General features: G+C 49.3%; 2 protein-coding genes across 5 annotated transcripts; both read right to left on the reverse strand.

Moving 5' to 3' along the window:
- Positions 1 to 250: 250 nt before the first annotated feature.
- Positions 251 to 7,889, reverse strand: NOLC1 (nucleolar and coiled-body phosphoprotein 1). Its single transcript, XM_037805164.1, has 13 exons — positions 7,587 to 7,889; positions 5,703 to 5,758; positions 5,417 to 5,553; positions 5,195 to 5,313; positions 4,504 to 4,669; positions 3,738 to 3,871; positions 3,484 to 3,619; positions 3,030 to 3,158; positions 2,706 to 2,816; positions 1,920 to 2,600; positions 1,631 to 1,737; positions 1,367 to 1,459; positions 251 to 1,178 (listed from the first exon to the last, which is right to left on the reverse strand). The coding sequence occupies exons 1-13, from the start codon at positions 7,704 to 7,706 to the stop codon at positions 1,020 to 1,022; spliced, it is 2,148 nt and encodes a 715-aa protein (XP_037661092.1). The 5' UTR covers positions 7,707 to 7,889; the 3' UTR covers positions 251 to 1,019.
- A 1,374-nt stretch (positions 7,890 to 9,263) lies between these two features.
- PPRC1 (PPARG related coactivator 1) lies at positions 9,264 to 23,893 on the reverse strand. 4 transcript variants are annotated; one of them, XM_037804872.1, is made up of 14 exons: positions 23,704 to 23,893; positions 19,681 to 19,869; positions 18,923 to 19,069; positions 18,711 to 18,803; positions 15,646 to 18,586; positions 15,302 to 15,355; positions 14,414 to 14,471; positions 13,577 to 13,644; positions 11,887 to 12,604; positions 10,773 to 10,916; positions 10,601 to 10,667; positions 10,362 to 10,483; positions 9,978 to 10,129; positions 9,264 to 9,683 (listed from the first exon to the last, which is right to left on the reverse strand). In XM_037804872.1, the coding sequence occupies exons 1-14, from the start codon at positions 23,854 to 23,856 to the stop codon at positions 9,580 to 9,582; spliced, it is 5,010 nt and encodes a 1,669-aa protein (XP_037660800.1). In that variant the 5' UTR covers positions 23,857 to 23,893; the 3' UTR covers positions 9,264 to 9,579. The 4 variants fall into 4 exon arrangements, with proteins under 4 accessions (XP_037660800.1, XP_037660799.1, XP_037660801.1 ...); XM_037804871.1 differs by having other exon boundaries at positions 13,577 to 13,647; XM_037804873.1 differs by lacking the exon at positions 15,302 to 15,355 and having other exon boundaries at positions 13,577 to 13,647.
- Positions 23,894 to 24,893: the final 1,000 nt, after the last annotated feature.

Raw genomic sequence — 24,893 nt, forward strand, 5'->3', positions numbered from 1 at the left:
GTAAGAGCTAATGAAACCAATTTTGTCATTACTGCTACCAAGACAGGAATACCAAGCGATACGTACTTTTCAGAATAAATTAATGTTATTTTGTTCTCTAAATGTAAAAACAAGAAGATGCGGTCCTCAATGTTTTAAGAGCTTCCTGAGAATCAGCAATCTTAAATTAGAACATTTAAGCACTTAATGCTCAATATTAATAAGAACCAAGTTGCAGAAAAAAGCTTTTCAACAACAGAAAAATCTATGCTTTCAAATTAAAAAAAAAGTCATTTATTGCAAACATTATGTAATAATGATAAAATTACAGTAAAAATTTTCTGACTGACCTATAACATTCACACCACACCAAATTCTGCCTGTAACAAAGCAGCGAATTTTATCCCAAAAAGTAGGTAGATCCATGCTAGCTGAAAACTTCAGTCCAAGACCCAATGAATAAAGTACAAAATACATATTGCATGCTTAACAGACACATAAGTATACATTAACCATTATTTTAACTTCCCCTCACCAGGGCTTTGCGGATGGGTAGGAGGGAGGAAAAGTGAACCACATGTGTACTCATAATAGCAGAATTCTCCTCCAAATAAATTATAAAAATTCACACGTGACCTTTATTATGTCTTGGACAATGGTTAAGATTTTTTGTCTGTGGGAACCTGCCTCTGAAAATTACAACAAAAATCAATAGGAAATGATTTAATATAAAATACACAAATTTCTCAGTATGAGGACTTTCACAGAACAGGGAGAAGGCGACAAGTAAAACAAATTTTCTTAAAAAATGACACTCCCTTTAGCTTGTCCCTGCTACACAATACTCATAAACAAATCTGTACAAAACTAGGATCACAGAAAAGGACCAGGGAGGATGTTAAGTTGCAAAGTCTTAAGATCTACTCTAAATTGCTGCCCTCACCCAGACCTCCCCTAAGAGAACTGAGGGCTCCTAGGTCCACTGGGGAAAGTGAGTGGTCTCACATCATCACCCCTGCGTCACCACGGATGGCCCCAGGTCACTCGCTATCAAATTTAATGGAATTGACCTGGACGGAGATGGAGCCTCCCCGGTAGCTGCCCCGCTTCTTCTTGGTTTTCTCATGCCGGAAGGATTTGCCTTTGGTGAACTTCAGAACCTGATTGGCTCGCTCCCCCCAGTCTCCAGCTGCACCTCGCTGGTAGGGAGAGAGAGGTTATTACGACACAGAAACCCAATAGTGAGGCCCTTTCTTCTTCACTTTCTTCTCATTCTACTCCCTGCTCAAGGCAACCTGAACCCGCAGAGCATCCCACCAACCTGAATCAAAAGCTGTCCTCTCTTCTACCCCACTCCCCTAGAGAATGGAGAATACCCTCTCTTCACCTTGGCGTCAAAGGAGTTGTCTGCCACTCGCTCATCCACCTCAATTTCTTCTTCCCTGACCCTTCGGAATGGAGATGATGCCCTTTTCTCTACCTAGAGAAGAATAAAGTAGGAAATTAATGATGGAGTGGTCAAGTAACAGAAGAGCCCTCCAGAACTACACACAAGTGCAGGTAAGGCCAGGGAGAGGGCTGTCAAGATCATCCCGATTTTTCTTTCTACTCTTACAGGGCTAGATCCGGAGAGGAAAGTGAGACAACTTACTTTCTTCCTTTTAGGAAATGTATTGGGGGTCTGGAGCTTCAGTTTTTTGACCTGAGGAGTCTCTGCCTCCTTGGCAGCTTCAGTCTGCTTCCGCTTCTTTCCTGAACCTACAAAATAAAAAGCCAGACTCAGGACCAATTTCCTACTTCTCTTCCCAGGATCCTACACTGAGAGCCTGCAACTGGAAGCCTAGTGGTAGGCCTCCTTTCCCTACCCCATACCCCAAGATTATATCCTATCCTGACTTTGGGGGTACAAAAAACAGAAGGTAGGTTCTTTGGATACAAACCTGGCTTGGAAACTGCCACTGTCACCTGTTTCTTTTCTTCCTCCTCCTCCTCGTCTTCCTCATTGTTGTCCGTGACTGCTTTTCCATTATGGGCAGTCAGTGCAGACGTGCCATTGGCCTTGGGTACTTGCGGATTTGGTGTACCCTTGCCCTTTGGCTTCTCCTCCTCCTCCTCTTCCTCCTCACTAGAGTCATCAGAGGAAGAACTGCTATTGCCCTCAGCCTTTACTTTCTTTTTGGAGGCCAACTTGGAAGGGGCCACAGCTCCTGCTACCTTCTGCGGCTTCTTTTTAATTGTGAGTTTAGATGTCTTTTTTTCCTCTTCCTCTTTGTCACTGCTGGAGCTGTCTGAATCAGAGCTACTAGCCTCACCACCCTGAGGGGTCTGTTTGGCAGGGAGAGATGCAGCTGCTTTGGCCATCACCTTGGACTTAGGTTTGGCCACAGTCTTTGTTGTTTTCTCCTTTTCCTCCTCCTCCTCCTCACTAGAACTGCTCTCTTCCTCGCTGGAGCTGCTATCAGCCTTTCTGACCAGAGGCTTCTGACCACTGCCTGGAGATGGCTTGGGAGTCACAGCTGCTTTGGCTGCAGGCTGTTTGGTAGTGGCAGTTGGCTTACTTGAAGGATTCTTGGTGATGCTGACTGGCTTGGCAGGAGTTTCATCCTCAGAGCTGTCGGAGTCTAGACAGAGAGGGGGACAGGATGAGCAGCTCCCCAAATCAGACTCAAGGAAGACCCAGGGAAGGAGTATTCCACTGCTGCTCTGAGGGCCTCCACATGACTCACCTGAGCTGTCTGAAGAACTTTCTGCTGCCTTTTTTGCTGGAGCTGGTTTAGTGGTTGCTTTAAAGATGACTGTCTTAGCCGGGGGAGTCTTTTCTTCCTCAGAACTTGAATCTGGGAAGAACCTGTGGCATTACACTGGGTCTAGAGTCCCAACCCAACCAGAAGAACAACAGTGGAAAGGAGGATGCCAAAACACTTACAGAGCCTTAGGCCTGTCTTTATTCAATGAAAAGCAACAGAGGAAGAAGCATTTCTACCTTCTCAATTCCTCATACGATACCCCCAAACTCATTTTTAGAGGGAATCTGCATCCCTCTGACTCACCAGACTCATCACTGCTCTCCTCACTGCTTTCTTCCGGCTGTTTCTTCTCTGTAGCTTTCTTGGGGGGCTGGGTCCCCAGGGACTTCTTTGGTGGGGGAGCAGAAGGTGGGGGGACTGAACTGTAAGGACCTGTTTAAGAGGAACAGTGTGGTCATTTAAAAATATGTGCATAAATTCTTTGACACTACTTTCACAGGTAGAGCTTAATTCCCTTTCCCTTTTGAATGTGGGCTAGAATGAATTAGCAACTTGCTTCTGACAAATGAAACATGGCCAAAAAATACTGTATGTCACTTCCAAGTCTGGGTCATAAAAGGCACCGCAGCTTCCTCTTTGCCCTTTCTTGGATCACGTGCTCTAGGGCTCCAAAGAAAGGTCCAGCTGGCGACTGCAGAGGTACTCCTGCAACTGGGCCCTGAACAGTCAGGCAGCTTGACTCCCTCAGTCCAGTCACCTGGTTTTTTCTTCATGGCTTTTTTCTGTTCCTCTTCCTCCTCACTGGAGGAGTCCTCACTGCTAGAACTCTTCTGCGTAGGGGCGGAAGCTGCTTTCACGGGGGCCTTGGCTGCAACTTGCTTTTTAGGTACAGTCTGAATCAAAGAGAAAATCAATTACCCCAGGAAAATGCTGATCCAACCAATCCTGCCAGGGAATTGAGACACCCCTGTCCCCAGCTACCTCTTCCCTGGCAAAAGTTACGGCCCAAACCTTCTTGGAAATTGGTGCTGCCTTCTCCTTCTCTGAGTCATCACTGCTGCTGCTGCTGCTGCTGCTACTGCTACTGCTGCTGCTGCTAGCTGCTTTGCTGTTTGTTACTTTAGGAGCTGCCCGAGCCGGTGTGCCTGGAGGAAAAAGAAACAGTATAAGGAATACCAAGGCAAGTCAAGAGCCATGAAAACCCTCCTTCCTATTAGTTAAGAACATAGAAGTCTTTTAATTCTCTTGTCTTTAGAGCAATCATAATGCAGACTGCAAAGGTTACTGATGCAAATAATTTAAATATGCCCTCTGAAGTCTTCCACTCCAAATTCCATTCAGAGAAGCTTCTGTAAATGAACATAACTTCCATCACAAGACAAAGTGCGTATGAAAAAAACAATTCTCATTTTTCCTATGTAAAGAAAGGCAGAGAATAAAAAGGAATAAAAATGGTACTGAAAAGCACAAAGTGGTCAGTGGAATGGGATTTGTAGGAACAAAAATGTCTATGAAATTTAACTAAAAAATGCTAAACAGGTACCATTTTATTTTTTTTAAATGTTTTCCTTGCTATAATGACTGTTTCTCTGTTTCCTAGCCCTTAATTATAGAATTTTATTTTGTAACAAAAAGTTTCCTTAAAAAAAAAATAATAACAACATTACATCTAGTTCAACAACCAATACAATTTCAACTCCGTGCCTAAGGAGCAGTTTTAATAGTCGTCCCCAGAGCAACCATTCCGCAGGCTGGCATCTTAGAACAGAAACAGTACCTGGTTTGGCTGGAGCTTTGGCCTGTGCTTTCGCTGCCACAGATGTTGTCTTTGGCTTCTGGTTCTTTGGTGCCTCATCCTCTGAGCTTGAGTCAGAATCAGATTCAGCGCTCTTGGCCTTCTTGGGAGGAATGTTAGCTGCCTTGGCTTGGGGCTTAACTCCTTTCTGTTAGAAAACACATAAGGAAGGAAATCAGCAAGAACTTTACGTAGCCAAGAATTGGAAGGCTTTCTAGGCCCCTTTTATCTTTTAGAGGCTACTGGAGCAACAAAAGTGAGGAAAAGCTAAGCAGGAATACATATGGAAAGGGCAAGAAAATCTTAATAAGCAGCAAAAAGTTCAGCTACTTGATACATTGGCCTTGCTCTCCCATTTCCTGCAAGAGCTTGCAACACCCGTTTACAAACATACTCTCTTACTCCCAAAGCCCTAGACAACGCTGAGAAATCCAAATCCCCAGGATAGCAGAATGGGGTTGATTTCCTTTAGATTCAGAGCCCTACTTCATTCTCATACATCCCTTCTACACCTCATACTTCTGTTATCTCCCAAAACGTCCCCAGACTCTTCCCCATTGTTACCTGTTCTGCACCCACCACTACCCCTTGGTCACAAGTTAGAAGCCAAGGTTTTAGGTTTCTTCCTTTCCAATCTCTTAAGTAACTCCCTTCCCTCCCCAAAGCTGCACACCTGGACAGGCTTTTTCTTTTTGTCCTCCTCCGCCTCCTCATCATCATCACTGGATTCTTCACTGCTGCTACTCTCTGATACTTTGGCCACAGCCTTTCCAGGAAGCTTAGCAGATACAGCTGAACAAAAGCAGAGGTCCCAATAAAGATTAGCCATGTGGTACAAGCTAGCCACAAATCCTTTACCTGGAACCACCAACCTCAACCCCCTGCCCTGCCTTACCAGCCTTCTTAGCTGGAGGCCCTTGGGCTTTTTCCTCCTCACTGCTGTCCTCACTGCTGTCACTGGATGAAGTCTTCTTAGCCTTCTTAGCCACTGGCCCATTTACCTGTAACTTCCGCTTTGGGGCTTTAGCAGACCTGTTGAGATAGATTAGGCTAACTTCTGGGAGATTACAAGCTTCCCAAACCAAGGAACAGCCCAATGAGGAACAAAAACCACTGAAGAACACGGCCCAGCCAGCCTACTGTGGGGAGAAAATAGCTAAAGTGGAACAGGAAAAGCTTACTTGAGCCAGAAGCTATAGATATCCAAAAGGGAAGAGGCATTGGCATCCTGCTGGGTCTATAGGAGAAAAAAGAATTAGGTAAGGAAATTTTATCCTGGTTCTTTAAGGAAAGATCATGTTTTGTGTTATTGTTTCATTAAGGGTGACCTATTAATGCCAACTAAATTTGGTACAAATGGTACATGTTCTATTACTTCTACTTGCATAAATCAGGAGAAAAATATTTCATCTAGTTGTGTATTTCCCACTTTTGGATTCTAAAAACTTGGGCTATTCCTGAGATTTGTGGCACCATCCATCCCATGCCTGTTGATCCATATACATGAAAGGCTTTAAAAAACGTGCATTCATTTTACTCTACCAATATCTTATCTAGGAGTTTATCCTTACCCATGAAACAAGGGAACAAACATTTATACAAGCTGGCATTTGCTGAAATGTGGTTTATAATACCAAATCACTGGAAGATTGGTAAATAAGATATGCTTTATATACAGTACAGAATTGCATTGTTATTAATGTTGATACAGACTATAAATTGATTCCCCCAAAAATCTAAGGTATTACATTACAAACAAGAGGGCAGGCTCAGTCAGACAAATATAGATGTGAAACCCACCTCTGCCAGTTATTGCCGTGTGACCATGGGCATGTTACCTAATCTCTCTGAGGCTGTTTTCTTCTCTACAAAATGGAGATAGTACTATACATTTCATTAAGTTGTAGAGAGAAAATAAGAGATAATGCACGTAAAGGGCTTAATATCTGCCCTTCATAACCCCCCTAGGTATATTAACTCTGTCTGGTAAAACTAAAGAATCCTGACTCTGAAAGAAACAACTCCATCCAACCTATTGTGGAAACTCTCTTTGTGGCCTCCCTGACAGTCAATTCAGAACTGTTCCAATAAGGAAGCAGTTATAGTGGCTTACATGGTAGTGTGTCCCAGCTAAGGAAGTTCTGCTACTTTCTTGGTCATTTTTACTGTCTATGCTGAAGCACTCTACACTCTCCAAGTGTTTTCCCAGGCAGTCATGTCTGCTTTTCTGATATGTGGATTCCAAACCTTTCATATTCCTGGTCATCTTCCTCTTACATGTGTTTGGAACATCCTAAATTATCACAACTTTGAGAACAGCTTTCACTTACTGATGTTTCCTAAACAACACTTGGTATATATCATCTTGGGAAGTTTACCAAAATCCTGTGAAGTGGATGACGGTATCTCTGTATAAATAAAAACAGACTCAGGTCAAGCAAGCTGCCTGAGTTACACAGCTACAAATGGTAGAGACTAGTCTCAAACCTAGGTTTGATTCGATAAGCAAAAGGTCCACTGTTATGCTTGCTTGGTGCTCAATCCTAGGATGCTCAATCCTGCTTCAGTATAAGTAAAAGGAGAACCCTGCCTCTACTCTCATTCATTTTCTTCTTTACTAACGAAAATTCCAGCCTTCATTTCTAAAGCAATTGCATTCAACCTTGAGCCCCGGGTAAACGAAGTTGTGAGTTAGATCAAGTCACGCTTTGTCTGAATCAACTAAAAGCCCACCAGAGGCTGCCAATGCCCTCGGTGAGGCACAGAGACTGCAGCATTCCGCCAGCCCATGTGACTTGGGCCACGCGGGTCCCATGCTGCCGCCAATACACCGCTCACCAGGAAAAAGCAACAAGACTCAGCGCTACCTATTCAGACCTCGTGGAAAAGGAGGCGCGACATTCCAGGCTTTCTCCTTTCACCGCCGAAAACTCAGAACAAAGACCTCCGTAAAACCAGGCTGGCAGACCCCATAGATCTCCCTATTCGAAACTCTAAGCATGTCACGGCCCGGAGCCTTGTTGTGGTCGTCCCACCCCGTGCCGCACCCCAAGCTCGGGACTCACAACGCCTGTCGCCTTGGCGAATTTGTTGGCCACCTCCGAGAGCTGGTTATCGCGCAGGAAGCCGAGCACGAGGGGATACAGGTCGCTGGGAACCACGCGGCGCAAGCCAATGTCCGCCATCCTCCAGGCTACACACGTCACCACTGTCGTCGACACAGCGCTTCTTAGGAACTCAGGAACCTAGGAGGTGGGTAGGAACCGTACAACGTCATCACACTGCGCGGTTGCATACCGGAAACAATGGGATTCCACAGACTAGGCCCGACTTCTACCCCGAGGAAAGGTCAAGGCGGAAACTGAAAATTCCTTCCGGTCCTACGCGTCTCGCCATCTTGGTAAGGGCGGAGCCCGCCGTCCGCCACTTTGTGTGGGCGGGGCTCGACGTAAGAGGCCACGCCCTCGGCCGTGGCGGGAAACCTCCGCGCTTCCCGCGCGTTACTGCTGCCGGAGGCTCTATTTCTAGCAGCGGTATCCTGGGTTCCCGCTGGATTTAGTATTCCGTAGTAATGAATGGATCGGCCAGCTCAAGCTGTCCTTTACTCCTTAGGCTTGATCACAAAACCTCTCAACTGTCCCCATCCGCGCTGCGGGTGGGTTCCCCCCTTTCATTTTCACTGTGTCTTAACACCCAGTGAGGCACTTTGCTCAGCTACCACTTCAGCCTACAAACTCTTGCCTCCCCTACGCTGCAAAGGATTCAAGTTATCTGTATTGGTGGTGGTGTGGCTTCCCCAAACCGCCTGCCAGTACTTGTCCTTGCACCTCCCAAAGATTCATAAGGCAGCACCCCCTCCCATTACTTATCCTTAGCTCCATGAAAGGAAGAGCGATCACATGCCCAGTCAAAATAGGACCACCTCAGATGCCCTAGACCGGAAAATAACTCTTCTACCTCCTGGGTACGAGTTCACAGTGTGAACTCGGGGACTAACCCATCCCCCAGCCCCGCCCCCGCCCTTTATCATGAGTAACTCCAATAACAACCTCAGGCCCACAAGGAAATTCCAATTTCTGCCATATTTCAGTTCACATTAGCAGGCAGCAATCCCTTCAATCCTACCAACTACCCTTTACTTTTCACTAAAGCATTATATAAGGGTAAGAATCACTTCCTCATGGGCTACACCTCTCCTTTGCCTTTCTCAAGATAGGCACTCCCCTCCCACAGATATAACTCCAACATGTCCCTATTCCCCAGAAAGAAGCTGGCCCCATCTGCCCACATGCATGCATTCTTTAAACACCGGAGCACCTGCTGTGCACAGAAGCTAAAACTGAAATGGTCAAGCTAAAACAAAACCGAAATGATCCATGTACACACAGAGCCCCAGTTTAGAGAACCTTTATTTGGAACAAGTGGGACCTTCATTTAGGTCCTTGCTATTACAATCCCTTCCTGGACCAGCAGCAGGAGTATCCTCTTGTTAGAAATGCAGATCCCACCCCAGAAGGACTTAGTCAGAATCTGCATTCTAAAAAGATCTCCAGATGATTCAAATGCCTTGAAAGTTTGAGAAGCACTGACCTACAGGACTGATTTTGCAAACAACACATACAAGTCCAGTGGGATTTTGCCTCTGACCAGAAAGAGGTCCTAGGAACTTAATGGAAGTGAGCATGCCCCTGGTTGTGTTCAAAGAAAAGTGAGTATGATTTGGCACCAGCACCACAGAAAGAAGCACAAAAGCACTTGTGGTTTTCTCTAGTTCATTTTTATTAGTCTGCATAGTGACTTAGATGTTCTGAATACTGGGGGAACCCCTCAGCCCCACCCATCTTACATAGGAATGCAAGTTAACTTGTTTCAATAACTGTTACAAAAAACAAATACCCCTTTTTAAAAATCTGGTTTTACACATTTTTTATTTCACTTTTTTTCCATTTCTTTATAAAACAGTCATCTCCTCACTAGCAGCTCTCTCCCCTAGAGTAGGGGAGGTGGGGTGGAGGAGGTTGGGCACCTCCAAAGGAAAAAGGGGAGAAAGGGCCAGGGTTACCTCCGGAGGTTCTTCTGGGCCTGTTTCAACAATGTGTCAAAGTCAAGTGAATCAAATTTGCTCTTTACAGGGGCAGGGTCAAAGTCTTCCCGGTTGGAGTCTATAAAGGCAGAGAGACCAAAAATCAAGGTTCTGAGGTCTCTGACCATCACTTCTCAACCACAGGGTCCTCAAATGGCCAGTAACCTCCCATCCCAATAATGATGAAGCTGTAAGTGTCTTGATTTTCCGTCAAAGAGACACAAGAGTCCCCACTTTTCTTCTCATCCCCCACCTTAGGTTTTTCATGAGTCAGATGAAGATAAGTCTGCCTAGCTCCACCCTCATAGGGTTGGGACCCCTTCAAGGTAGGCAACCAAGTGTACCAAAGCCTCAGGCCCTCCCCTCCACTCACCAAGATCCGAATAGCTCCTCTTGCAGAACTGCCTGCGGCCCCCAAAGCAGAGGTCAAAGGGCTGCTCATCTGCCTGGCGCAACTTGTGGCCACTCTCAATGGCTGCAAATGCCTCCTCAGCATAGCGGTAAGTGACGAAGCCATAGTTGTCACTGGTGGGAGGATGAAGCAGGGGCTGGGGTGGCCATTTGGGCACAAGCCGTGGTGAAGGGATAGCACCCCAGGGTACAGAGAGGGTCTGGGGTAGTTTCTTTTCATTACCCAAATAGCCAACTCTCTGACTGAGAAATGAAGCTGTCCCAGAGCAAGGGAAAAAGACAAAAGAAGCATCAAGGTAGCTAAATGAGATAGAAAGGACATCCTGAACTTAGGGCCCAAGCTTACCCTTGGACACGGAAGTGAATGGTGCACTCCTCAATCTCTCCAAAAACAGAGAACCTCTGTTTCAGCTCTGACCGAGTCATGCGGCCAGGTATCTTCCCAATGAAGACCACCCTTCTCTCTTCCTATTTTGGGGCAAGGAAAATTGACACACCATAAGCCAGGGCCACAGGTGCAGTTGACTCTCTAAGCTCATAGCTCAGGGGCAAACTCCAGCTCCCATGACCTGTTCTTCTACTCACTATTGCACGCTCCTTCTGCAGCACTCTCTGCCTTTGGTAATGGTCATGCGAACGATAAGAACTGTACCTGACAGGAGGAGAAGATGTCATCAGCCCCCAGACATAAGTCAATTCAAGCTTCAGAACTCGAGTACCTGCACCCCAGGTGCACTCTCCCTAAACACATGCTCACCGCCGCCTCCTGTCGCTTCTCCGGTGAGGGGATGGAGAGCGGGAACGGCTGCGGGAACTGGATGAGGAGGATGAGGAAGATGCAGAGGAAGACGATGATGAGGAAGAGCATCTTCGGGAACGTCCAGAGGAACTGCAGCTGGATCTGGAGAATAAACGGGCATGTAGGAATGCTGGAAGTGGTGCAGATATACTCTACTCACTTCACCCTGTCCCCAGCCCTGCCCTCCTGTCAGGAGGCTCAGGACCAGAGGTAAAGCAGAATAGGAGAGGTCTAGAACAGTTTTCTTCACAGATGAACAGAGAACCTTTATGGGAACTTTAGATTTTTCTGGAATGTTCTGGAGTATCTGGACAGAAATCATCTATTTTCAATTGTGCAAAATTGAACGAGTTATCACAAAGAGGAAGAAAAATAAATGGAGACCTAGAGAGAGAAAGGGCTGGGCCCTAGGTCTCATAGCCAGCTATCTGTTGGTTGTTGGAGCCAGGCCTGGATCTCTGGGTTTCTGATCCTTTCCCAGGTCTCATAGGATGGCTGTCACCATGGCATAAAGTGGAAGTGACTGTACTAGACTTGTAGTAGGCACCATTTCTGAAGATAGCCACCACGATCAAAAGCCAAGAATTCTTCATTAAGTGGAAAATTTTGGATGTTATAAGAGAAAAGACACTACTGGGAAATAGATGAAGCACCCAAAGGACCTCTACCAGACTCTTTCCTCAACAGATGATTAAGGGAATGACTGTTTCCAAATAACAATTAACCCACTCTTCCACCTTCTCCCGTACCTCCAGGAAAATGCCGTAATCGAGGACTGATGCAGTATGTGAAAAAATCAACATTATCAAGATCAAACCCTAACAGTTTCCTCAAGGCACATCTCAAGGAAGCAGGAGACCTCAGGGACACCCCAAACTCCAAACAGAAACTATCTTCCCACAGCTTGCCTTTTTCAACAACTCAGGAAAGGGGGGAAAAGACAAAAGCCAAGGACAGAAGCAGAAGCCTTAGTGCCTAAAAGTACCAAACTCAATGTGCAAAAGCTTTCAAAGGAAACCAGAGAATATGAACTTCCTAAATGGAGAGGACCTAACAGGCCATCAGAGCTCACCTGCGCCACCTCTTGTGTGGGGGGGAGAGGGACCGGGACCGGGACCGGGATGAGGAAGACGACGATGAGGATGAAGAGGATGCTTCGCTGGTCCCGTTGGACCCAGAGCTGACAGAACGGCTGCTGCAGCCACGGCGGCCCTGCCAGCCCCGGCTTGGGGGACTGGCTGATCTGCAGGCTTTTCGGTAACAGCGCATTGACCGCTGCTTGGCTGAGGATTCAGGGGGAGTCCTAGTGTTCGTGGCATTCCGGCAGGGTGAGGCCTCAGGGGACAGCAAGGTGGATGGGGCAAGGCAAGGGGCTGGGAGTTCTGCCTGCTCACTGCTAGTCCTGTGATCAAGTGGCTCCTGGGAGGCAGCTGTGGGTGGGGGCAGTGGAGCAGCTGGGCCCAAGGACAAGACGGGCTTGATGGTGATGTCCTGATGGCGCTTGACGTTCCATCGGGAGCCCACCTCTGGAATGACTAGGGCAGGCATCTTTTTTGGGGGGGTCCTGCTCCGGACACAATAGTCATGGTCCCCAGAGCCCACATGGACAGGACTAGGGCCATGGACCCCTTCTTGGTGGCGGGCTGCAGCTGGATGTTTGACCTCTGCAATTCCTTCAGGCTTGAGGGTTCCCTCCTGGGCGGTGGACTTAGATTTGGCTTTGGCCAGCAGTGAGACAGCAGCCAGGGGCTTCCATAACTGGTGGGGAGGGGTAGCTGGAGGGGTGAGCCCTGTGGGGGGGAGGGAGGATGGAGATAGCAGGATGAGATCCCATTCTAACTTCCAAATCTGTGCATACAGGTTCCAGAAACCCCCAGACCTCATCTCACAAAGCACATCAAGCATGGTCAACAGCCCAAGTTCTCCCACTGCTGTAACTTCTCCTTTCCCTGTGTTCCCCATCCTGGGGACCAGCAATAGCTACAAGAAGCCAGCTAGGGTCCTCCTGAATCCCTCACCATCTCACTACTCAAACCTAGTTGATAACTTGATCTTGTTCAGTCTACCTCTCCATTTTTAGATCTCCCCTTCCACCCAGCACTGCCTGACTTCTGAGCTGCATCTTCCAATGGTATCCCACCTCCAGCTTCATATCCATATACCTGTCTTCTACATTCTTGCTAGAGGGAGCACCCCAAAACGAACCTCACAAAGTTTTTTCAATTGCTTCTTATCATACACAGGATACAGTCCAAATAGTTTAATATGGCATTCAAAGTTCCCATAATTTGACCAGCTACTCACCACTCCAGTTTTCTCTCATTTTAGTTCTGTCCACCACCCTGATTAGCCACTATACTCCAGCCAAGCCAAACCACTCACAATTCCCCAAAACATACCAGGATGTTGTTTCCTCAGTTCTCTCAAGTTGCAACCTCTGCCTAAAATGCCTGTCCCCAAAATCTACCTGACTGATATCAGTGATTTTCTCAAGACTCAACTTGGAGGACTACCTTGTATATAGCCCTTCTTTACTGCCCCCTTCCATCCCAACTATCAATCAGAGACTTCTTTTTAACTTACCATCTCTGACATTCAACATGCTCATTCATTTATACATCTGCCCCCTAGACTATGGGCACCTCAAGGATGGAGCTCGGCTCTCTAGATCTCTAACACCTACACAACCCTTGGTACAGAGCGGGCTCTGAAAAGGTCTGTGGCGTGAACTACTGAAAGGCAGTTCCCCACCCTGAACCCACCTGCCACGTTGGCCAGTTCTGGGGCTTGTAACCGGTCTAGGGGCCTCTTCTCCTGGGGAGTGTCAACGCTGCTGGCGGGGGAAAAGGGAAAGCCTGGTTCATTGCCTCCTCAACATCTTGTATATCTCTCTCCTCAAAAAGCAATGGGACAGGGGTGTGTGCAGAGAGGAATGGGAGCATAAACTGCCCCCATCAGCCTCCTCAGGTACAAATGGAGTCTTAGTGACTAAATTGTAGGTTGGGCCTCAACTCGATTCTTCCAGATTTCAGGAGGCAAGTTGGCTACAACCTTGAATACCCCCACCTCCATCAAGCCAGGCACTTCACCTGCCCAGCTCAAACCAACCAGAGACCAATATGGAAAACATGCTTGGCAGAATAGGATGGGGTGCCATGAACAAGAAGAAAGAAAAAAGGCCCTCTCAGTGTTAAGAGTACTAGAGAGCAAGGAGGTTCAGGGTGCCTGTGTCCTGCAAGAAACCAGGGGCGCCCTAGCCATGTCTCCCCAATTTACACCATCACCAGCAGTAAGCAAGCTCAAACTATGAAAGAAAGACATTTCCAAAGGCATGACTTGCCAGAAGATAAAAGGCACCTCAAAAGCATTTGGAATTCCAGACTTAAATCAGCTGAAGGATGGTAAACACCCTTCCCCCACTTGCCACCCAAAACAGTGCCCAGCAGTGACAAGCAGAGCAGGGGATGGGTAAATGGGGAAAGCCTCTAGAGCAGACTAGGCATCCTTGAAACAGAAGCATCCAGTCGATGGTCCTGGAGCGCTGGCCGGCTGCTGACCAATAGCTGTAGGGTAACTCGCTCACGTGTCTCCATACTTACCCTGAGTTTCCTACAGCCAAGCTGTCAGCAGGAGCCGGGGGAGGGCACTCCTTTTTGGCTGCAAAGAAATCATACTAGTTAAAGGCCCAACCAGATGTTCCAAACTTGCGGGGCAGATAGGCTGGCTTTGAGACCCAAAGGAAGAAAATCCACTTTGCCTACATAGCCCCTGTTGGGCTCTCTCCAGAGTAATCTATTCTCCTCCAGTGGGTAGCCAGGTTCTGTTTTTAATTATGTCTCTCCTCTGTTCAGAAACATGCACATTCCCTACTGAATGTGACAGAGTCCAAACTCCTAAGCCTGGCATTTAAGGTCTTTCATGACCTGCCTAACTTCCCAGGCTGTTGACACTCATATTTTAGATTCTGCCTGTACCATAGACATCTGTTGCCAATTCAGAAGTCATTTCTACAGATTTTTCTCTCCAGTTAGATAAGCTCCTTGAGAACAGGACACATCCTTCATTGCACCTAGAACTATGCCTTGTACTTAGAAAGCTGAGCTATTCACTGCCTTCCAAATAGACCACAGGCAATCCTTCCTACACCTCTCTGCCTTTATTCACCACACACACTCATTCTCTCTTTGAAATCCTGTTTTTTGATGCACAGCTTGAGAGCTATGTCCCTCTAGAAAGATGTCCCAAACCACCCCAACCCACTTGGGTCTCCCCATCTATTTTTCTATAGTACTTGCCATGCTGTATCACCAATCTCTCCTTGGCATAAATTGTGTCACAGATGAATCTTGTCTCCTCTTTCCAATTAGGGGGCTGCTCTAGGGGCTGAGACTGTTCCTCCCTCCACTCGAGTTTAAGCAACACCGTGCTGGACCCAAAGGAATTATCAGTAAAAAGGGATTGGAGCAAAGCTATCCCAGTTCCCTCACCTTCTGATTTCTCAAACTGCTCCAGCAGACTGGACAGGTCCGACGCCTCAATCCCTATGGAGGCATACAACACAGATTGGAAACCAGTCCCTATCAACTCTGAGGGCACAGATCCCAGGAAGCCCCAAATCACTTCTCCCTTTATGTTTCCCCTGCCCACTGTACTAAGTGAAATCAAGGCAGCAGCACAAAGCAGGAGGGATTCAAACAAATGGCCCCACCTCTCAGGAACCCTCCAAAGAAATCCAACAAAGGCCGGCCCCATCAAGGTGGTTTATCCTGTTCTATGGAGAACACTCCCTACTCAGTCCCTGGTCATACCAACTGAATTGTGCAGCACTCACCAATCTCACTGATGAAAGCCTGTACCACATCCTCAGGGGCCTGAGTACGTGGGGTAGGCAAGAAGGACAGCTTCCTTAGACGGGCTGGGTGGACTGCAGGCAGCTTGGGGCCATTGCTCTGCCTTGGTGTGGGCACAGACTTAGCAACAGGAGAGGAAGGCTTCTCCCTAGGCCTGGTTTCCTGCATCTCAGGCTTTAGCCTCTCTGACACAGGCTCAACAGCTACACCCTCACCAGGCAGACAGTGGGGAGCCTTATTTTGGGGGCTTTGAACCGGGGAAGCCACCTTGTGTTTCAGATGGGGAGATGTAGGCATTGGCTTGACCTCTACATTGGTGGGCTCCGTCTGTGGAGCTCCATGGCCAGTAGGCCCCAGATTGAGGGGAGGAGCCATTGGCACAGGAAGTACACTTTCAGGAGGGCCAGTTGGGATGCTACTGGGCTCCATCTTGGGCGGGGGAACAACTCTCCCAACAGAGGCTGTAGGCAAAGGAGGTGGGGGCACAGTTGGCCAGAATGGAGGGTTTTGCAGCCCTGGGCCCCATCCCAAGGGCCCATAGGAACAGCTGGAACTGTAAGGTGGGACTAGGGTAGGAGGGGGTACCCAAGGCACATTGCAAGTAGGGGACACAGCATAGGCGCCAGGAGTACCAGACACTAGGGGCACTGTTGGTGGTGGAGGGAGGCAAGGATAGACAGATGGGGACACAGAGGGATAACAAGGCCAGGGTGGCACAGGGGCATAGTGAGTATAGGGTTCAGGTGGCACTGGCCCCATAGACACTGGAAGACTAGGAGGCTGCAAGGATGGTAGGGGCAGGCTGGGAACCCCTTGCCCACTTGGGGGAAGGGGCAACATAGGGGGTATGCCCATTCCACCTGGGGGAAAAGGCGGAGCAGTGGGCATTGCGGGAGGAATGGGCCCAACAGGGGACATGGACTGCACAGTAGGAGGTGGAGGCCTCGCCAGCAGTGGCATCTCTTGGGATGGCACCTGCTCAGTGGGAGTTGAGGCCACAGGTTTGCTTGACGGTGGCTCAGGACTAGGAGAAGCAGGGCTGGGACCCATAGTCCCAAAACAAGCCTCAGGGGTAGCCTCATGGAGAGCTTCAGAGCTTCTCTGCAGAGCTGTCTTTTTGGCTGGTGCTGGTGGAATGACAAGACAAGGGATGTCCGCCAGCCCTGTGGGGGTCTCTGGGAGACTGGGCCACTTCCCAGCTGGAGGCTGAGGATTCCTCTCTTCTGCCTCTGCTTGACGTTGCTGCCTTCGGCGTCGGTACTCAGATAAGCTGAGAGGCCGAGGTCTGGCTTCTTGGGTTGTGGCACTGGTACCACCTTCCATCTTCACAGGACCCACAACCTCCTTGACTTCAGGGATAATGGTCTTTGGTGGTTCCGAGGACTCTGACTCAAGGAGGAGGTGGGGGGCTGGACTCCCTTGGGCTGATGCTGCTGCACCACGTCTGGGATCAGTTGGCCTGGGCTTAACTAGCACAGGTTCAACTGGAGCCAGGTCATCAGGTAAAGGGTCAACAGGTGCTAGGTCAACTGGCACTGGGCTGGTTGGCACATTGTCAACCAGTGGCAAGTCATCTGAGGTGGGAAGAACTACTGTAGGGTCAATTGCTGCTGAGTTGGCCATGACTGGGTCAGTCAGCACTGGGTCAGATGGAAGAGAGTCAACCAGCTCTGAACTGGCTGAGGCAAGTTCAACCAATGCAGGGTCAATAGGTGGAGGGTCAGCTACAACAGGAGGAACAGCAGTGGAATCAGCCTCAACAGAGTCAACTGGCATGGGGTCGGCTTGAGCAGAGTCAACCAAAGAGAGAGGAGGTAGAACAGGGTCAGCTTGGATGGTGTCAGCCAGCTTGGGGTAGAGGTCTAGAGGTCCTTCCTTAGCAGTGCTAGTTTGTCCAGCACCACTCTCCAAGTTCTCAGAGCTGGGCTTCTCCAATGCAGCTGCCCAGGCCCGTGCCCAGGCTCGGGGCTTGCCCCTGCCCCGAGGAGGCCCAATATCTCTTTTAAGTTCCTCCTGGGGCTGCTTCTGCAAGGTGCCCACCTGAGAGGTGGCCTCCGTGGCCACAGTGGGCTGACCACGAGAGGATGACCTCAGCCTCCTGGCATAGCTTTCCACACAGGCTACTGGCTCCTCCTTGCTTTTCTTCTTTCTGCCCTTTCGAGCTCTATGAGAACCCAGCACTGCATTGGCAGGTGTGTTCTGAGGTTCCTTGGGCACAACTGGCTCCATGACCTCCCTGGGTTCCAACAAGCAAGCTGATCCCAGCTTTTCCTCTGTGTCCAGGAACAATGCCTCTTTCTTAGGGCAGAGGGCTTCCTTGGGCACAGCAGCCTCCGTCTCTGACTCCAGTGTGGGCATGAGCAGCTGCAAGGCTGGACTAGCCTCTAATGAGTTATCCAGGAGCACAGGTTGAGGTCTGGTAGGGATCTGCCGTACCACAACTGGGATCTCCAGGTCATCGCCAGCTGTGGCTGCCTGGCCTACTATCTCCAGCACCACACAATCCTCAGGCAGTGTCAAGTCATCTGGATGCTCGAGTGATGTCAGGTGGGTGAGGCTGGGCAGGCAATACGGGTGCATGGCACGCACCAGCTCACTCAGACAGGAGATGCTCTCATCGCCAGCTGCTGGCACTGCCAAGTCTTCTGCTGCTGCCTTATCTTCTTCCTCAGGGCAAGCCAGGTGCATGGGGAAGTCTGGGATGCTGCTCACAGAGTTGTCGAGCTCCCCACCAAGCAACTGGCTGCTGAAGCCAGCCACCTCTTCCTCTTCTTCTCCATCACTACGTTGCTGGGGAGAAGAGGACTGGCCCCAACGGGATCGTGATCTTGGGGGTCTCCAGCTAGGAAGCTTGGGAGACGAAGTCTCCAAGAAGGAGGGTGGTGAGAAATCCCAAGGGGGGTCTGCAAGAGACATCTCAACCTGCAGGAGGGAAGACAAGCCCCAGGAGGAGTTTTTTCCAGGTAAGTATTTTTTTCAGACCTGCCCCACACTCCTCCCTTCTGGGAGTCCCTGGGGCTTCCTAAGTTAGGTTCGCCCCACTCACTCTGCTACTTCCTGTCGTGGGTCCCAATGTGTCAACTGGGGTGATGAGGTCACGTTCTGGAGGTGTCCGAGAGAGGGTGAGCAACTTGTGTAGCTAAGAGGAAGAGAAAGACTCAACATCAGCTTGTGCTTCAGAGCAACGTAAGCAAGCCCACAGACATTGTCCTAACCTTGACACCAAACACACCTCCCCTCCCCTTGTCCCACACTTACAGAGGAGCCTTCCCGAGGCGACACAAGCAGCTCTGAGTCAGGAATGCTGTCAAACGGAGACAGGTTCTCGGAATCTGCATTGTCTAAGATCTCCGTCAGGGCTGTGAGCAGTGACACTTCATTCTGGTCCTCCAGAGATAACCTGCTCTGCTCCAGAAAGACAAGAGGAAGCTCCCATCATCACTCCTAATGAACTACTAGGCCAATGAGAAGGACTGGGTGCCAAGAGAAAGAGAATCAGTCTCTCATGCTCAGCTCAATTTGCCAACCTGGACACTGTGAAGCATGGGTACTGATCTCATTTACTACCATCAACCACACCTCTAGTGTCAACTGAGACCTGTCATACTTTGTCTTTAGTTTGGCTTTCACATACCCCCGGAGACCCTCATATAAGATGCAGGATGCTCAGCATACAACCATAGCTAGGCTGGAATCAGGCTCAAAGATTCCAGACCAGAACTCTCTGGACAGGTAGGTAAAGGGCCCAGGCAGGGGCAAAGGCCTTGGGCTATCATCCAAGTTTAGCAGGCATCCTTACATGCCACATTATCTAGCACCTGCCACCCAACTCCCAGCTAGTGACAAACAAAACAAAACAAAACAAAACAAAAACACTCTTTAAGGACTCAGGTTGGGCATCCAGGAGCCAAAGTCTTGAAGAGCAGAATCATGCCTGAAGCAACTCCAAAGATTTGAGCTATAGCCTCCCATACAAAGCTCCTGCCTGAAGACCTCCAAGTCCGGCCCCAGCTCACCTCTCCTAGGCTCCCAAAATCCTCAATAAGAGAGATAAGGGAGGCATCCATATAGCTCTGCATGGTCTCTAGCAGCGTCTCATCCTGTAGGATCAGCTCCTCCATCTCCGGGTCCTTGTCCCTCAGAGACGGGGCCAGTCGAGACAGACTGACAAAGCCAGAATCATCTCCCTCCTCATGCAGCCGTACCTGGGATAAAAGGGGGAAGAATCAAAGAGGTATGGTGATGGCTAGAAGGGATGTGCCTTCTGGGGACAACTGTTTTGACATGCTCCATAAACCAAGTATCTAGCTCTCCACCAATGACAGCGGCCCCACCACCACTAAACCTCTAGGCTGGCTGGGTAAAGAAAAGTACAACTCATGTGCAAAAGCTCCAACAAGGTTGGCAGTGTTCAAGGACCTTCTATGCAGAAAAAAAGTTTAAACTTCATTCAGAAACAGTGGGAAACTCAGGAGATTATTAGACTGAGGAGTAAAAAGATCAAAAAGATATTCAGCAGAGTCATCTGCTGGCAGTGGTGAAAACAAACAGTCTGAGGGGGCACCCAAAGAAAGGAGGTCAACAAGAAGGCAGTTTCTGCTACAGCAACCTTACCTCCCTCAAACCTCTTAGGCCTCTCTTCTCTGCTTAGCTCAAATACCACCTTCTTCAAGAAGACATCTCAGACTTCCCCAGCCTGTGGTAAGCTCTACTCACACCCATAAATTCCCATATTTTTCTGTACCACTTGCTTTCCCTGGATTCACATCTTGTCCCCTCCCCCACCCATGGCATTCCTTGCATCACTACTAAAACCAAGTTACTCTAGGGCAAATACTGTCTTTGGGGCAGATACCCGTTTATATTTTATTAACTTAAATCCTTTTTGGTTCCTGAGAAGATTTAAACTGTACTTATACTTTCCATTTACCCATGATGCCTGGCACAGTTGATATGCACATTTATTTCACACTTTCATTCTGAAGGCCCTATTGTGTGCCGCCCAACATCTCAATGGGCATCCCAAGGCAAGGGTTCCCTCCCCACCTCTACTAGGTGAGAGCCAAAGAGGAAAAAGCCTGGTGTTACAGATGGAGAAGCCCCACCCCACACTACTGTAGCAACATCTTCAGCCTTGTCAGGCAGGGAGCCACCCTCCCAGGCCTGACATGTGTGGGTGTGGGCGGGGCCAGAAGTGGCTGGATGGGGCTGGTGTGGCCAGAGGCCAGTCACAGATATCTCCACTGTAGGAAACAGATGCAAAGACCAGAGAACAGGAACACAGACAGGCCAGCTCCCCACCCCCAGCCCCACCTTAAATGCAGCAAAGGAAAACTCTGTACCTCCTCCAAAACAAAAAAGCAACAGGTGTGACCATATCTCTCTCAGTCACCACCACCACCACCCATGTGCACATGCATGGAACATAAAGATGCATATGCATACACACACACCATCCTAACCAAGCTGAGTTTGGATGCCCAAGGAGAGGAAAGGCTGGATAAGGAGACTTTGGGAGGCTAAGCCCAGAGATGAAAGAAGGGTGGCAGTTTTTAGGCATGAACCCCTCCCAGGCCTCCACAATCCTGTAATTACAACCAGCAGCTGAAGCACACCTGGCTCAGCAAACACTCCCAGGTGAGCAAAGAGGCTGCATCTCTACTTGGCCCTTCTCCCTACCTACCATAACCCTAGCTACCAGGCTACCATCTCAAGACAAATGCCCTTTCCAACAAACCACTCATCTCCTCCACTGCGCAGGTACTGGAGCCACAGTCAGAGACCTCTCCTCCCCCAACCTGACCTCACCTGTTCCTCAATTCACAAACAGCAGTTCCCAGAGTACCAAACTCATCCAAGGGCCAAGCCCAGGCTAAGAAGAAAAAAAAAAAAAAGCTTATCTGAGCTTATCTGATCACTTCCTGAGACCCTCCCTAAACCTCCCTAAATCCCTTCAATGATTTTAGCATTAACTTTAAACTCCTAATATGGGCCACAGGAGTCCTGCCTAGGGCAAAGTTTCCCCACCAGACTCTCTGACAACTGTCTTCTCCCACCACTCTGCCTCTTCCTCCATGCTAGCCATAGAAATCTCTAAATTTCTCCAATAAGCCAAGTCCTCTCCCACCTCAAGGTTTACACATACTATTCCCTCTGATGAAAGCTTTACCACACATACACAGCCTTCAGGTTTCAGCTTAAAATAACCTCTTCCCACACCCTGCAAAGTAGATTATACTGCCCATTATACGATCCCTGCACTTTCCTTTTATCCAACTTATTATTCATTTATTACGTCCGTCCTGATAAAAACATAAGATCCTGAAGACAGGGACCATGTTTGTGTGGTTGTATCCCATACCTGAACATAACAGTATCTCAATAAATATCCGGTTGGCCAGTGGCTAGTTAGCTCACCCGAACCCATCTGTGTGTGTGTATGGTGGAGGCAGGGGAGAAGAAGGGGAGTAATCTCTCCAGGAGACCCTCTCCAACCCCAAGGGACCACCTAACTTGGATTACAGCTGGATCTTGGGTCCTTCCAGCCTCACCCCCTCAGTAGGTGGGCAGTTCTAGCCCAAGATGTGACCTCTGAGAAAATACAAGGGCAGCTCCCATGTTCATGCCCCAAAAGCCATTTTCTCCTGGATCAGTCTGCCTGATTTGTCCTTAACCTGACAGGCTACAGTCCAATTCTCACCCACACATTTAAAAAGTTTTTATGCACCCAGCTTAACTTCAAGAGAGAAAACAGTTAAAACAAATTTCTGCCGGCCTCCACCCTGGGTGGGAACTTTTAAGAAGCCTTCTGCTGAGGAATAAGACAATAACACTTTTTAAGCATGGAGAACTGAAGGTCGGGAAGAAAGAATGTGACAGAAAGAACTTGCCGCATCCAATATATATTCAACTAGTGTTCAGTAGTTCTCAGACCACCTCCAACTTTTCCCATCCTCGGCAAAAAGCCCAGAGAGCCTTAAATGCAGACCACCCAATATGTTTGTCAGTTCAGAGGTGCAGGACTTAGATGTCCCCTCAAAGCAGAAGGTGTAAGAAAAAGTAAAGGGGGAGGGAAGATTCCCTTTCCCTTACTTAAGCTTGTCCCATATATATGTTGACACTCCTCATCCCTCTTAAATCAAGAATGAGGCAGAACTGCAGGCAACCAAAACGCCAGTGCCCGTGACTCACAACCCACCCCAAGCCGGTCAGACAGAAGCCGCCACTAGCTCACTCCTCCATAGCCCTTCAGCCTCAGTCCTATACCCTCCCCCATCCATCATACCCGCCAATCTCAGGGAACAGACTCGAAGCCCATCTGGAAAGTCTTCACCATCCGCTGTCGAGAGTCGCGGCGGACCAAAGCAGGGGGAAAAAACTCCAAAGCTCTGGGCAAAGTTGACTCTAGCAGCCCCTACCTTCCTTCCCGGCCGGGGGACCTCAGCCCCGGCTGGAGTTGGCGGGACCGGGTGGGACACACCCAGTTCCCGGCAGTGCGGCTCCGGGGCCGATACGAGATGCCGGGCAGCCAGGGGCGGGAGCCACGTGGACATCCCCTCCCTGCCCCCACGTGAACCCGCCCCCCCCCCCAGAAGCCCAACCCACGTGGGTGCCGGGGCTGCCTAAAGGGGGAGGGGAGACAAACAAGTTCTCCCGGGAAAACCGTTCCCCCAACCCCACGTGGCTCTGAAAAGGCAACTGCTGCGCGTGGCTAGAGACGCCCGGCTCGGCATCCCTCAGAGGAAGATCTTAGCCCTCGACTCCAAGTCTGAGTCTCTGAACCGCCCCAACCGCGGGCCATAATGTTTCTGACACCCAGCTCTGCCGCTTGGCGATCCCTAGGAGTGGCCGTAGAGACCCCGCCATGCCCGCGTATCTCCAGCAAACGGCCCAGGTGCACTCGGTTCGGCCCGGCCCGGCTCCCGCGGCCACCCGGCATCGACTCCCGAGCGTTTCCTCCCTTTCCTGTGGCGTCCACGTGTCACCGCCCGGCACACGCTGCTTTGCTGCCAGCCGCGGGCCGCCCGCCAGCCTCTCACCTGCTCCCCGCTGCTCGCAGCGCCCACGGTCCCACACGGCGTTTGGCTCCGACTCCCCCAACCGCTGCCGCGGACTCCACCGCCTGGTCCTGGCCTGGGGCCCCCACCCGGGGGCGGCGCGATTCCTTCTCTCAGTCCCCGGCGCGCCGCCATCTTGGCCCCTGAACACCCAGGGCTGCTCTGCTCGGCGGCGCCGCCTCGCCCAGCAGATTGTGGGAAGGGAACTACAACTCCCGAGTGACACTGCAGAACTACGGATCCCAGAAGACCGTGCGGTGAGGTCCGCTTCGCATCCGGGAAGAGGTTTTTGTCCTCGCGCGAGAGTGCCTGGGAGTAGTAGTTGCTTTAAGCAGAGGCCGGTGCACGTGCCGTAAACATACTGTAATGCGTAGTTTTGTGTTGCGCGGGCAGGCCGAGTTAGGGAGCGCGCTCCAACGACAGGAGTGTTAGTATTTGCATATATTTTTATTTTCGGAATTTGTTCAGCTGTCGGAACGTTCCCTTTATCTGAACATTCTACTTGCTGTACGTTCCTTTCACCTTAACCCAAGGGAGCCTATGTTGTTGAAACAGCACCCCCTAGTAGGCCGCGGCCCTCCACGCGCCGACTCTCAATCTCTTACTGCGGGACCGTTGTGAGCTTAATCTCGTAACAGCGTCTTCTCCGCATCTCTTTGCTGCTTCTCCGAAACCTGCCTTGGCTTCTCATTACCAGATTTATTTCCTGCTGCTCCGTATCTCCTTGCTGTCACTCAAAGACAGCAGATGTTCTGCTTTTGTCTTTCTGCCTAGAATATTTGAACCCTGAACCATCTTCATGCCCTGTCTTATCCAGGAAACCCTTCTTGATCAGCCCAGCGAATCGTGATCCCTACGTGTATCCACCGCTGTGTCTACTAGTAACTCATTTGCCACTTAGATACTGCTTCATATTGTTTTCCTATTTTTTTAATTTATGTATTACAAAAGTTTAAAAATTCTTTCACATGGTACAAAACTATAAAGTGAAAAATGTACTTGGCCTCCAAATTCTAGTTCTACTCCCCAGATTTAACCCTTGTTACCTTTGTTGTGTATTCATCCACACTTTTTTCTTTGTATATAAAAATAAATAGGGACACACGCTGGTCTTGTCTGTGTTCAAAAATGGGATCATTCCATATGTATGGTTCTGCAACTTGCTTTCCTGA

This window comes from Choloepus didactylus, chromosome 15 (genome assembly GCF_015220235.1).
Source record: "Choloepus didactylus isolate mChoDid1 chromosome 15, mChoDid1.pri, whole genome shotgun sequence".
In the NCBI taxonomy this organism is placed as follows: domain Eukaryota; kingdom Metazoa; phylum Chordata; class Mammalia; order Pilosa; family Megalonychidae; genus Choloepus; species Choloepus didactylus.